The sequence below is a fragment of the Antechinus flavipes genome, chromosome 2 (genome assembly GCF_016432865.1).
Source record: "Antechinus flavipes isolate AdamAnt ecotype Samford, QLD, Australia chromosome 2, AdamAnt_v2, whole genome shotgun sequence".
In the NCBI taxonomy this organism is placed as follows: Eukaryota; Metazoa; Chordata; class Mammalia; order Dasyuromorphia; family Dasyuridae; genus Antechinus; species Antechinus flavipes.
The window spans coordinates 176,516,563-176,531,038 of NC_067399.1; the positions used below are offsets into that span (position 1 = coordinate 176,516,563).

General features: G+C 37.8%; 1 protein-coding gene across 2 annotated transcripts in view; it reads right to left on the reverse strand.

The window, feature by feature from the left end:
• Nucleotides 1-1,282: 1,282 nt before the first annotated feature.
• FAM167A (family with sequence similarity 167 member A) overlaps nt 1,283-14,476 on the reverse strand; it is a 56,792-nt gene continuing 43,598 nt past the window's right edge. For both annotated transcript variants that reach the window (XM_051975965.1, XM_051975966.1), the window contains exon 3: nt 1,283-5,070. In XM_051975965.1, the coding sequence (XP_051831925.1) occupies nt 4,807-5,070 (264 nt within the window). In that variant the 3' untranslated portion in view covers nt 1,283-4,806. The remainder of the gene's footprint in view (nt 5,071-14,476) is intronic.

Sequence of the window (14,476 nt, forward strand, 5' to 3'; positions counted from 1 at the left end):
AAAGTTTTGGAAAACTAGTATTCAGTTCCTATATATATATATATATTTGTAAAAAAAAAAAAAAAAGATAGTCAACTCAAAGTATTATATTAAAGAAGAATCAGCTTAATAGTTTTGTTTCTTCTCTCCTTCCTATTAAAGGAGCCAGAGGTCCTAGAGGAAAGCTTTTTTTTTTTTTTTTTTTTTTCTTTTTTTTTTTCAGAATATTTCAATGCTTAGGTATCTTTGTATTTGAATGAATCCTGAGTGGTTAGCAAAGTCCAGTCAGCTTAAGGAGAGACAGAGACATAAGAATTGGCTGGGACTCTCCAAAGATGGTGGTGCTTGACCAAGAGCTTTTGGAGACTATTCCTAGGACGTCCAGCTGTTCCTGCCCTCTCCTCTGTTACTTTCTGCATTCTCTGTATTATATACTTACTTTTCTGATGTACATGATTTTGTCTCCAGTAGAGTGAAAGCTTTCTCTGGGAAGGAGCTTTTAGAGTTTTTGCTTTTATATTTGTATAAATATAAATATGTATTTATATTTATAATGCCTGACATGTTTGTTAATTTCAATTATCTCAGAGCCTCACATATAGCAATTTCCATAGTTTTAGGGCTGGAAGGAACCTCAGAGGTCATCTAGTCTAACTCTTCCATCTAAAAGATGAGTTAAGATCCAGCGAGATTAAGGTTGCTAGGTTGTATAGAACATAAAGTGTGCAGGGCTCAAAGTCAGGAAGAGAGTACAAATCCTATTTTAGTGATAGGTATATCACCCTATACAAGTATTTTCTCTTAGCTTCTGTTTCCTCATCTGTAAAATGAGGTTGCTAAAACTATGGTTCTTGTCAGCTCTACATCTATGACCCCATAAGTGATTTTGCCCAAGTTCACACATTAATAAGCCTCAGGGGTGATATTTGAACCCAGGTCCTCTGACTACAAAGTCAGTCTTAGATCTTTTGGTCTATTTTACTCTACTTGATCTTACCCTGAAAACCTGGATTTTTCCCTCCTGGTATGTCATTTGATTTCGTGAACTTCAGACTCCTTTTCCCTCTCTTCATAATCCTATCTTCCCAGATTCCCAAAATGTCATGAATTTGAGGGGAGAAAACAAATAGGATGTCCAGTTAGAGGTTGGGTCCAGAGGCTCCTAGGTCCATGCCCTGAGGTCTCTTCAATATTGCAGCTTCAAAGCTTTAACCATTTATGTAATTTTCTTTGGAAGAAATGCAATACCAAGGGGAAGGGAGAACACATTTGTGATGACATTAGGAACAAACTGAAATCACCCTTCTTGTCTTCTAAAATGCACATCATTTTATTTTTTTATTTTGATTTTTCTAACAGCAATATAGAAACAAATAATCAAAAAAATAAAATTAGAAATTGTCAGCTATGTAATAGCACTTGGTATTGCTAAGAGATACATGTGAGGAGATCCAAAACTGTCAGGATATCTGAGGGTCAATAGACCATCATGATTGGCTACTGTAAATACAAAGCCATTAGACAATGTTACTTAGACAATGATATGTCTGCTGCATGTCACACTTGAGATGCTTGGCACAGGACAGATTAAGAAAACAATGCAAGCAGGAGACATAATACACACATTGGACCAGTTAGCTACCCATTATAAATCTGGTGAGTCTGTTGGCAGAGAACGTTAAGGCCTACCTTGAATGATTAAATTTGTATTGAGAATGGAGAGGGGAAAGGAGATGGAATTTATTTGTGCAATAATTTGCCCAAGGCAGGACCAATCTACAAAGGAACTTTCAATACAAAGTTATGACTGACACAGGAAAAGTGATGGGAATGCACTACTATTTGAAAAGAATCACTCCTGGAAAATGGAGACTATGAGGAAGCTTGCAGCCACATGTCAGAAACTGCTTCCCCCCCCCCCCTTTTTAGTCCCATTATCTCATAAAGCCAAGGGGCTTTATACAAGCCTCTTCAATGCACTTTTCCTTTGACTGTAAATATTCGTATATAAGATCACAAAATCTTGAGAGAAGGAAGAGTGGACATCTATATTATATTTATCAGTGTTGCCCTCTCTCTCTACCTAAAATAGTTCCATACACTCAATAACTGTGAATTAAATAAGTGAATGTATCAAATCAATAATGAGTCAAATCATGTTTTTCCATCTAAAGGGCCAATTTTTCCACTATCTATCATATTGATCATTGCTCAGATTATGTACTTGGGCCAAAATTGGGAGTGCACTTTAAGTTGGTCAGTTCCCATCTACATTGTAGGTCTAAAATTGTTCTGATTAAATATATGTTTGAAGTGTGTGAGTATATTTTGAGTGCTTGGGTATCTAATTTCTGTGTGAGAGACATGGACCATTTGTACATGCCTCTGTACATATGGGAAAAAGAGTATCTTCTCTATCTCATAATAAATCAGATTTCTATTCATCCTAACACTGCATTTCCCCATTGCATTAAAGGCCTCTTTCTCCAAGAAGCTCAGGAGTGCCTCTTAGAGTACATTGGTGTTTCTAGGTAAACATTGAAATCATTATTAAGGTGATAGTCTCCAGCTTCTACAAGATATATTTAGTGCAGGAGCCCAGTACCAACTTCACAAGGATGTACTTGTGCTATAAACCTCCTTTTCTTTTCAGATCAGAAGGTGGAAATCAAAGCTCTGGGTAAGTTTATCTTAGATCACTGTCTTATCCTTCTGCCACCTGCTCCAAATGACAGAAATAATCAAATTCTTTGGCCACCTAGAAAAATCCAGAAGTACTTCAAGTTATTGTTCACCTACCATATTTCTCCTCTTTGCTCTTTTCCTTACTTATATATTCCAGTGACTTAATTGCTTATGTGCACATTTTCACATAAAGGATATTTTTATAGCCTAGGCTCTTATCTGTAATGTGTGGGTGTTTTTTGTTTTTATTAGAGTTGTGCTCAGGGATTAGGGAGAAATCAGAAAATAGAATAAAAACTCTTAAAAGTGTCTTGACTAAGTCCCATGGAACCTTAAAGGAGAAAAAGAGCAGTAGGATGTTGTGCTTAAAGAGTAGAAATGTTAATCTATGTGCTCTCTGCTGTCCAGAAACCCATCTGGGGCTGGGCAAAACATTTTAAATTCAAAAAAGAGGAGTATACAGTGAAGGAGGCAGGGCTGGGAAATCAGCTGAGCTGGATTGCACAGGAAATGTGAGGAAACTAGGTTAAAGCAAAAGTGGAGAGCTATATTGTTAAGTAACTTTATGACTTTGAATAAGTTATTTGTGCAGAGCCTTCAAAATAAAGGAATTGGACAAGGTGATATTATTGGTCTTTTCTAGTTCTGAAGTTAATGCTCTTATAATTCAATTATTGCTGATTTGGGGACATTGTGACAAATATTCTGTTGTTTGGGTTTTTTGGATTTTTTTTGATTTGTTGAGTCTCAGTTCTCTCAGATATTGGCCTTTACAGTGTCAGTGGAGATGGTTCTATGAAAACAGAAAGCATTTCTTCTAGGCCCAGAGCACTGTCACAATCAACTAGTTCCTCCCTTTGGATAGAACTAATCAGTTACCTGCTATTACAAGTAACTGTTTAATTCAATCAGATTGGGAAATTGGTTGGATACATAGACTTGGTGATAGCTGATTTTGATTGTCTTTGTGGAAGGCAGTAAAAATGGAAATAAAGTTAGGGAGGTGGTACAAGCAAGCTCAGTGAAGAGGCATTTTCTGGCACTTCCCAGGTAACTCTATGGTTATCTTAAAGGGAAAAATTGAATTCAACCTATTGTGTGATCTTCATGGTGATCCCTTGGGCATGAGGGGGAGGAATAAAGAAATGGGAACAACAATACATGGCGTCTTTGGCGGTTCTCTTGGGTATTTTCTGCTCAATGACAGTAAAACCTAAGTTCAACATGTGTCCCTAATGCATTACATTAGAGAAGGCCCATCAGACTATGTAGCAGAAATGGTATCTCTTTCTACTGCTACCTAAGAACTTAAACCAAAAACTGGCAAAGGTTTTGACTAGCTTTGCCAAAAGGATCTTACTCTTCAGCACCCAGGAACACACGATCCTAGCTGTTAGTTCTAGGAGTTCCCTTTCCAAGAAAGCCTATGTAAAAGTGTATCTGCTACCTAACTGTATAAGTAGTAGAGTCCTACTACTCACTCAGAAGAATGCACTCCTTGGGGAAGAACACTTTTTTCTCTTTGTATACACGGTGCCTACCACAGCATTAATAAATGCTTCTAGATTTGATTAGATTAGAATACATGGAGAATACTTTAAGAGGGACATTGACACTGAGATGGGTACACTGAGCACAAGAATCACCTCCCTATAATTTGGGGGTTCATTATATCTGATACCCATGGAGATCCTTTGGCAATAAGGGTAGGGCCACAGTGCCTGGGGCAGAGGGACTTTTTCCTCCCTTTAGCAGCCCTGGTCATAGCACCAGTGATTTGTGTTCACAGGCACATGGGCATGGAATGGAGAGGAGGCTCGACTAGGAGGTTGGAAGGAACCAATCTCTTACAGCACTATCACTAGTAAAACAGCTTTATAGAAGGAACCCTCAGATATTAAGCAGATAAGGAATCTTGAAGGCATCTGTCTGAAAGTGCTAGTTCCTTAGTTCTGGTGGATCCAAATCACCCCAGCCAAGACCTGCAAGCTCCTCAGTTCCCTGAGGAGCTCAGCCCCGTGCTCAGGAACCTCTCCACCTGGAACTTGTCCCACTGCTGATGGGCATCTGAGCTTGTGTATCTCCCTGCTAACCCTTTACTGCACCACTCCCCTTTCGATGATCTCCACATCTCATTCTCCTTCAGCAGAGGGAGAATCTGCGGGTGTTGATGTTCATCTTGGTCACTCCAATGACCTTAAGTGGGGTGGAAAGGCTGAAGGAGGAGGCCAAAGGGGAGTCACAGAAGAGGTCAGACAGCTCATCCCGCTCTTCCAGCTCATAAGTAGCATCATTGAGCATCCTCCGGTGGAGGTGGCAGGTTTGCTCTATCTTCAACTTGTTGATGTCGCTGCGGAGGCGCATCAGCTGTCGGGCCAACTGCTGATCCTGCAATCGCATCTCTGCCTGGGGGTCAAAAATTAGCACAGAGTTGGCGATAAGTGAGAGACTCCCTTTTTCTAAAGAGAAGATTATTCTACCTAAGAAGAGGCTAAATAAAGTTAGAAGCTTAAAATGCACAAATTCATTTGTCCCAGAGACAAAAGACAGAAATATCACATTAATAGACATGTGGCCAAAGACAGATGCAGTAGCAGAGACCCAGCCATGACAATGGAGACAGATATTGGACATAGCAAGGTAGCCCTGGGAAACTGGAGGAGATGGGTCCTCGAGTCTTTTCTGCCAATCTCATGTGTTGTGATCTAATAGAAAGTTCTTAATTTTCTCAATACTGCCCATATGAGAAAAGGGAATGATTTTTAGTAAAAAAAAAAAAGTCCTTCATTTGGGAAGTATTTGTTTGGGGATCTCCATTACCTCATTTAATAAATTAATAATAATAATAATAATAATAATAACATTTATGTAGTGCTTATTATGTGTCAGGCACTATGCTTAATGCTTTACAATTATTATCACATTTGATTCTCACAACAATCCTAGAAGGTAAGGTATTGTTATTATCCTTATTTTACAGTTAAGGAGAATGAGTTAGATAGAGATTAAATGACTTGCCCAGGATCACACAACTAAGAAATGCCTAAAGTCATATTCGAATTCAGTTCTTCCTGACTTCAGGTCCCAGATCTCTATCCATTGTAACAACTAGCTGTCAATGACACTGTCACAAAGTACTGTGATTCCTGTTTTCCATGAATAAACTGTAGAAACTTTACATGACTTGGCCAAATCAATTTTTTCCAGAATAAAAACTTAACCCCAGATCATCTAACTCCTGATCTGGCATTCTTTATGATGTGCTACTGGTTAATATCCAATGATTATACTATGATTAGGTTTCTAGTCCATGTTTTGTCACTAATTAGTCATATAATTTTAGATAAAGCATTTACTGCTGCCCCAAGAACCAGGAAAACAGGTTCAAATCCTGCCTCTGATGCTTACTAGCTTACTAATTGTGTTAAACTCCAAGTCTCAATTGCCTTATTTGGAAAACGGGGGTAAAAATGTTATCTTTTTTATAGGAATGTTGTAAGAATTATGTGAGATAATGTACGTAGAACAATTTTCAAACTTTGTTATTTAAAGAAAGGATTATAGGATCTAAGAATTTAAAGGTAGAAGACTCTGAGGTCATTTGGTCCAACTCCATTTTACAAATGAGAAAATTGAGGTTCATACCTGCTAAGTGACTTTTCCAAGGATACACAAGTAGCAAATAACAGATAGAAGATTTACACTGAGGGCTCCAACTGATTTATACTTGGACTCCAACTTTCCTTTCTACTCTTCTACACTCCCTCTCTCAGTTGATATTCGCACATCATGTTAAAGTTTGCAAAATGTTTTGCACAAATTATCTTATATTTTTAAACATTCATTTCTTGGATAATAAGTCAGCTTTGAAGACTTATGTCCCTTCTGTATGTAGACATTCCAGGTATCAGATTTTCCTCAGGGACGCTTGATCTTTGATGTGCTTTGGTGCTTCTAGAGCTGTGACACTGGGGCAAAACGGACTCTCTCACGACTTGGGCTATTGTCTCCCCACAGATTTCCTGAGTTCTTCCTTCTAACTGTTTACTCTGCCTCAACTTGTAAAAAGCAATTATTTTGCTGCTTTTATGAAGTCATGGCTAAGCTATGTAGTATACCTTTGTTAATGGTGAAACTTCCTGGTGCTTGAGCCAAGTGGATTTGAACAAAGCACCTTGGGGTATTAGGCAAAGGCTACAGCCATCCATCAAAGGAAGTTAAAGCATGTTTTCCTGCTCTCACTGTACCATAGGTTTTGAATGCATTTGTCTTAAGAAAATGTATATTTTTTAAAAAATGCCATCTTGAGGAGAATGGAATGATTTCAAACCCAATTTCTGTTCTGTCTATTTCACAGATAGATCAAGGAAAGATATTTGTCCAGGCTTACACAGACAGTTAAAAACAATGCACCAGAGCTGATAAGAACTATAAAGGACTTTTTTTTTTTAACTTTATTTTATAGATGGGGAAACTGAAGCCCAGAAACATTAATGACTTGTATAGTAAGTATTTATTAAAGCAGTGTTTGGATTGAACTGCCTTGGACTGATTATAGGATAGTTTCTGTTATACATGGCTTCTATTTTTTTTTTTTTCCTAGACCGGATAAAGAATCTGTGTAAGCCTTACCCTTGGGACTAAGCTTGTCCCCAAGGTATGCTACCTGGTGAGTATTAATTTTCCTACCTGGTGCGTATTAATTTTCCAAATTATTTTTTCATCTCATTCCTGGCTCATTATGGAAACGATGCAATGGGCTGGTATCCTGAGCTTTCACTCCGGGTGGCCTGAGCAAAGGCACGTCTCATCTTGGTGTGACAGATTTTTTTTCAGAGAAGAAAAAAATAACATTTACTTGGTTCTTTGAGGTGTGGCTTGTTCTCCAGCTAAACCTTTAATTACTGTAATTGACTTGGTGAGAAAAGTTTAAAATCTTCCTGTTATAGGGAAGCAGGCAGTTTAGCTCCCTGGAGCTATCCTAATGTGGGGCTTTGTTGTCTTCCCAAGTCAATAAGCAGTTATTAAGTGCCTGGTATGTGCCAGGTATTGTGCTAAGCACCAAAGATATCAAAGAAAGTAAAAACAATTCCTGCCCTCAAGAAGCTTCTGATCTAAAGGGGGTAACAACATGCAAAAACAAATAAACAAAACCTATGCACAAATAGTTAGAGAATAATCTCAAATGGAGATATTATTAAGATAGATGAGGAAACGTTTCTTGTAGAAGACAGGATTTTAACTGAGATGTGAAGGAAGTCAAAGAAACTATAGTCAATGAAGGAGATTACAGGCACACAGGATAACCAATGAAAATGCACAGAGTTGGAAGGGACAATTGTATTAAATGCAATCCAATAAATAACATTTGTTTGTTTACTTGCTTGAACCTTTTCCTTTAAAAAAAATTTTTTTTTGTATTATTTTGAGGCAGAAGGAAATAATGGAAAAATTCTGGACTTGGAGTTATGAGACAACTAGGATCAGATCCCAGTTTAATAGGTAAATCTCTGAGGGTCAATATCTTCATCTATAAAATGGTAATAACAACATAAAGTAGTTTTTCACACTTCCTTGTTTTCATCATGTATTTATCTGTATTTTCTAGGTGCAAATGTCTCCATCATTAGACTATAAACTCCTTGAGAGTAGGGACTAGATCCCTTTTGTCTTTATATCCCCAGTGTTTTAGCACAGTGCCTCACATATGATAACTACTAATTAACAAGGGCTTCCTGATTGATTCATAATATCTATCTCATTAGGTTATGGTTAAGAATCAGATGAAATTATGAATTGACTCTTGAAGCCATATAAATGCCCATGTATTTTTTCATGTGTTTAGAGCATTCAGTTCAAATCAACAGGTGCTTTCTAAGCATTACTGTGTGCAGAGCATGGTGCTAAGCACTGGAAATACAGAAACAAAAATAAAACAGTCCCTGACTACAAGGATGATCTGACTGTCTTGGAGGAATGGGGTTGTTTTGCTATATAGTATCCTTCTATGTAATAGAATTTGTTGCAATGAGATTTGTTTTGAATCAAACTAGCTTTGAATGAGCTAGTGTGTTCTCGTGATTAGATCTTCTTGGAGGCTGGTTAGAGGAAGAAATAAGTCAAGGAATATGGTGAAGGGAGTATTTGGTTCTTCTCTTTGCCTAAGCCTGCGCCATTGTAAATGAAAGCAAAGGTATTGCTGTCATTTTGCTTTGTTTTGAGACAATCAGAAAAATCAGGAAGATGAAAAATGAAAAAAAATTTCTCTCCCTGACATTTTTTCCTTTGCTTTCTCCTTTCCCGCAGGGACTCGTTTTTAGTTTTTAGTTTTGTTTGTTTTGTTTTAATTATTTATAAAGTCAGAGGTATCAATCACTTCAGATCATAATAAAGTATAATAAATTCATAGCCTTAAAAAGCCAGTTCAGTCTCATAATTTTAAAAATGAAGAAACTGAGGGTTAGAGAAGAGAAGGGCCTTTGTTACTTAGTCCACGTCACATAAAGAACAATTGAATTGAGGAAATTCAGGGAACATGAACCTTGTTTTCAAATATCTGAAGATCTCTCACATGGGAGATTTGTGGTGTTTGGTCCCAGAAGATAGAACCAAGAGTAATTAGTAGCAACTGCAAAAACCAATGTCAAGGAAAGCATCTTAACATTTAGAACTGTTCAAAATTAGAATGTTCTGCCTCAGAAAGTAGAGTCTGTCAATGAAGTCAGACAAGCAGTCAGGCAATAAACATTTTCTAAGCATCTGTTATGTGCCAGGCACTTTTCTAAGTGCTGGGGGTACCAAAAAAAAAAAAAAAAGACAAAAGAAAATCCTTGCTTTTAAGATTTCAATCTAATGGAGGAGCTAATATAAAGACAATGATGGGCCAACAAGATATACAGGGATAAATTAAAGATAATCAATAGAAGGAAAGCATTAGCATTACAAGGGGGTGTGTGTGTCAGGAGGAAAGACTTCTCAGAGGAGATGAAATTTTAACTGAGACATGAAGGAAACAAGAAGTAAAGATAAGGAGGGCATGAGGAAGAGCCAGTGAAAATGCCCAGAGTCAAAAGATGGCATGTCTTTTGAGAGAAATAGTAAGGAAGCCCATGTCACATAGCAGGCAGAAGGTAAGGCATAAGAACATAGGAGGGAGCACAGCTAACAGAAAACAGCTTTAAATGCTAAATAGAGGGTTTCATATTTGATCCTGAACATAATAGTCAAGTTTACTGAATCAGGGAGGGGTCAGGGAAGACACAATCAGATAGCAATTATGAAGATTATTTTGAAAGCTGAGTAGGGTATGGGCTACAGTGGGGAGAGATTTGTGACATGCAGATCAATCAGCAAACTACTGCAATTTGTCCTTGTTGTAAGGTCATTAGAGCTTGCTCCAGGGCAGTATTTGAAAAGAGAAGTGAACATGTATGAGAAAAGTTATAGAAGTAAAATAGAGAGAACTTAGCAACAGACTGGATATGGGAGGTGAGAAAGAGTGAGGAGTTGAAGAAGATACACAGGTTATGAGTCTGGATGACCTGGAGCATATCAGTACCCTTAGCAGTATAATAGGGAATTTAAGAAGAGGGGAGCTTTATGGAGAAAGGATACCAAGTTCAGTTTTAGATATGTTGAGTTTAAGATGTCTACAGGACATCCAGTTGAAGCTGTCTGATAGATAACTGAGGTATAATTCTGAAAGTTAGGAAAGAGGTTAAGATTGACTTAGTAAACATGAGAAGCATTAGCATAGAGATTATAATTGAAACTATGGAAGATGATGACATCACCAAATAAAATAGTATAAAAGGAAAAAAAAAGGGTCCAGGAGAGAGTCCTAGGGGACACGCACTTTTAGCAAGCAGGACCTGGACAAAGATCTAGCAAAAAAGATGGAGAATTAGTCATATTGGAGGAGAACCAGGATTCAAGAATGTCACAGAAACCTAGAGAGAAAAGAGGGATCAATGGTAACAAGGTCAAGAAGGGTAAAGACTGAAAGAAAGTCATTGGATTTGGCAATTGAAAGATATTTGGTAACTTTGGAAAGAAAAGATACCAAACTACAGTCAAAAAAAGAGTTAAAGAAAAGAAAGTGGAGACATCTATTATAGTTGCTGGCCTTCTCAAAGAGTTTAGTGATAAAAGGGAGAAGAGATATGGTATCAGTTTGTTTGACAGGTCCTAAAGAGGTAGGATTATGGCTCTTTTGGAATTATTTCTGAAGTCAGGGGTTAAATACATAATAACAACAACAATACTCTTTCTTTGCAGTTATGTCTGACTCTTCATGAATCCATTTGAAATATCTTGGCAAAGATATTGGAATAGTTTGACATTTCCTCCTCTAGTTTTTACAGATAAGGAAATTGAAGTAAACAGAGTTAAGTGACTTGTCCATGGTGACACAGCTGCTAAATGTTGGAGGTCAGATTTGAAATTAGGAAGATGAATCCTTCAGTTTTCAGGCTCCACATAGGATTACTTAGGGGGGTATAAAATGATTGTCTTCCATAGTGCCCAGTTGATGTCATATAATAAATTTCCACTGGATCTAGTCAGCATGTTCCATGGTCTTCTCCAACCTTGTCCAGCAATGCATATATAGAAGTGAAGGCAGTGGATGGTAGGAGCAATCCAAAGCTGAAACTTGGCAGGGCAAGATTAGTGGTAGGATAAGGAAGCAAGGGATTCAAAAGAAAAAGACAGGGTGGAATTGAACTGGCCCATTAAGGGGTCAAGATGAGGAAGAGGGGAAGAGAATAACTGATGACCTGGGAGAGAACTGGGGGTCTAAACGTCACAGTGGGGATGTAGAACAGGGTTTGGGACTGCAAGGCAGAAAGAGAGAGAGAGATGGAAAATCAGATTAGGGAATTTCTGAGTTGATGAATATGGAAATAGTACTTTTGTGAATGATCAAGGTTATGGCCAGCTTTGTGTTTGGCAGAAGTAGGCTGGAGAATTGGGTCGTGTGAGAGGAGAAAATTGAGTAATGATGAGTCTAGATTGTTTGTGAGAGTATAACAAGCAGAGTTGGAATTCCTTAGCAAGTGGGCAGGAGGTAATGAAAAGAGAAAGACTGTGTGACTCAAGTATTGAACTCATTGAGAAAGAAAGAGGAGTGTCTTAGAGGTATGTAAATAATAGTTACCAGAACTTTGGGTAGTATCAATGGACTGAATGAACTCAAAAAGGGGAGAAATTATTGAGCGATGATGGAAGAGGGAAAACCTGAAAGTACCAATGGGAAGAAGATATATTCCAAATAGTCGGTATATTCAACTACTCAGGAGAATGATTGAAAATAAGCCAGGACTGGAAAGGAAGGCCAGAGATGCTATGTAATCAGGAAGGATGCTAGTTTCTCTGAGAGCCAGAAGATAGAAGGAGTAAGAAAGGGAAAAAAATTAAGATTAAAGCAAATCTATTACCTATAGAGAGACATTCCAGAGAGCACAATGAAAAGAAGTAGCTTTGCATGGGTGGATGGGTTGGACTGAGGGGAATAGGAACAAAGGATCAGCTAGAATGGAATTGAGAATGGGGTTTCAATGGCAATTAAGATTCAGAATCATTCGTAGGATGAGTCTAAATATTAAGAAAGTATGTTAATCACCGAAGGAATATTTCAGATAGATTTTCATTGTATTTCTCATAGTGGTTTGGTCTTAGGCAGTTCCAGTGAGGGGACAAGTCTGGGATTTGGAGAAATAGTGTTATTCCTCTAAGGCAAGGAGGTGAAATTCAAGCCTTCCTCCTTTTCCCTGAAAGGTAGGAATTTGATATTTGATTGAAAATGGTGTTTCTCTCTCCATGAGGGAGGCAGGAGACCAATCTGGAAACCTGGTATGTTGAAGTTTTCTCCCTTTACTCTAAAATCAGAAGACTGTTGCCCAAATGAATAGCATTCCTTTCCTCTAATAGGAGGCTGGAGATCTGGAACAGTAGTATCTTAAGGCAAGAGGTTAAGAGACCTGTTGCAACAGAACAGTGTTTTCTGGAAGTCTTTGATCAGAGCCTAGACAGCTATTTATTAGTATGTTATAGGGAGGGCTCCTTTAAGGGGATACCTTTAGCTTCAGAGATCTCTTCAAACTTTAAAATTCTGATTCTGTTCATGGTTCAAGAAAGGCATTAATAACTGGAGAGACCAGGAAGACTTCTGGCAAGACATCACACTTTCAGTGAACCTTGAAAGAAGAGAAGAGTTCCAAAAGACAGATGTGAGAAGGGAGGATATTACAGGCTTGGGGGAAGCCATCTATGGGGAGTGGTAATGGTTTAGTTTGGCTAGAGTGTAGAGGCAGTGTACTTAGTGGAAAAGGAGGCTGGTAATGGGTAAAATAGAAATATAAGCTGAGATCAGATTGTGGAGGGCTTTAAATGCCAAAGAGAGGAACTTGTATTTTATTATGAAGGCCCTAGAAAGGCACTAAAGCTCTTTGGGCAGGAAAATGACATGATGAATGATGTGCTTTAGGAATACATTTGGCAACTGAGTAGAGATGAGTCAGAGAGGAGAGAGACTGGGAGCAGTAAGACTGGGTGGGAGGCTATTGCAATAGTCCATGTGATGAGGGCTTTAACAAAAGTGACGGTTGTGTAAACAGAAAGAAGTCAAATGTCAGAGATGTTAAAGTGGTAGGATCCACATGACTTGATATCTAATAAGATAAGAGGGGTGAGTGTGATAAGTCTTATATTGCAAACATGATGGAGCTGGAAGACGGTGATAATTTGGACAGAAATAGGGAAGTTAAGAGGAAGAATGGGTTCACTAGGAAATGAGCTGTGCATTGGAAAGACTAGCCTACTGTTTAAACATTTGGAAAATGGGACTTTGAGGGGAGTAGTGATATAGTAAATAGAAATATGGCCAGATCTTGGAACTTTTAATGCTTTTCCACATTAAGAGATATTAGGCTTAGAGCAGAGGTCATCTAATATCACTTGCTCATTTGACAGAAAAGGAAGTTAAATGATTTACCTAAGATTTACATAAGCTTTAACAGAACTAGAATTGTAACCTCCACTCTCTGATTCCAAATTCAGTGAGTTTTCAAGTACACTCTTCTATCTATGCTGCTGCTCAAATAAAGAAGCTTTGTCTAGTTATGCATCCCCTATCACAACAGATTATAAAAATAAGGAAGCTAGGAGACTACTAAGGAGATTTTTCCCCCCTTTTTTTCATCCAAATGTTTGGCATTATATAGACAAAGGCTCCAGGAGAATTCTATAGCTATCAAAAATGAGTGGGAGGGGGAAAAAGTTTCTGGACCTCCTTACTTCTGGACCTGATCTTACTGAAAACTTTCAACTTTCTAAGCCTGCATATATGATTCAGGACAGCTGCTTTAAAAAAAAAAATAGATAACCAGATGTTTAGCATACTGCATTTGGATAGGTGATTTTTTTTTAAATTCACAGTTTTGATCTATATTTTGGCATCATATAGACCAGGATATCAAATATACAAATGGGATTACTGAACCCTATCTAAGGATCCTTGCAGCAGCAGATTAACTTGAAAACCAGATATTAATATTATGTTATGTGGTGTTTTAAATTTATTTTGTTATTTTCCAACTACATTTTAATTTTATTCAGCTAGGACTCATTTGTTTGACATATCTAGTGTAGAAATCATAAGGCTTTTTTTCCCCTCCCTTTCCTCTTTCACTTTGTCCTCTATCTCACCATTTCTTTCTCTTTCCCTTCTCTACTTTTCCTTTATTCTTTTTCCTCTTTTCTCCTCTTCCTTTCTCTCTTCCCATAACCTGTTTTCTTAGCTCTCATTCTCTCT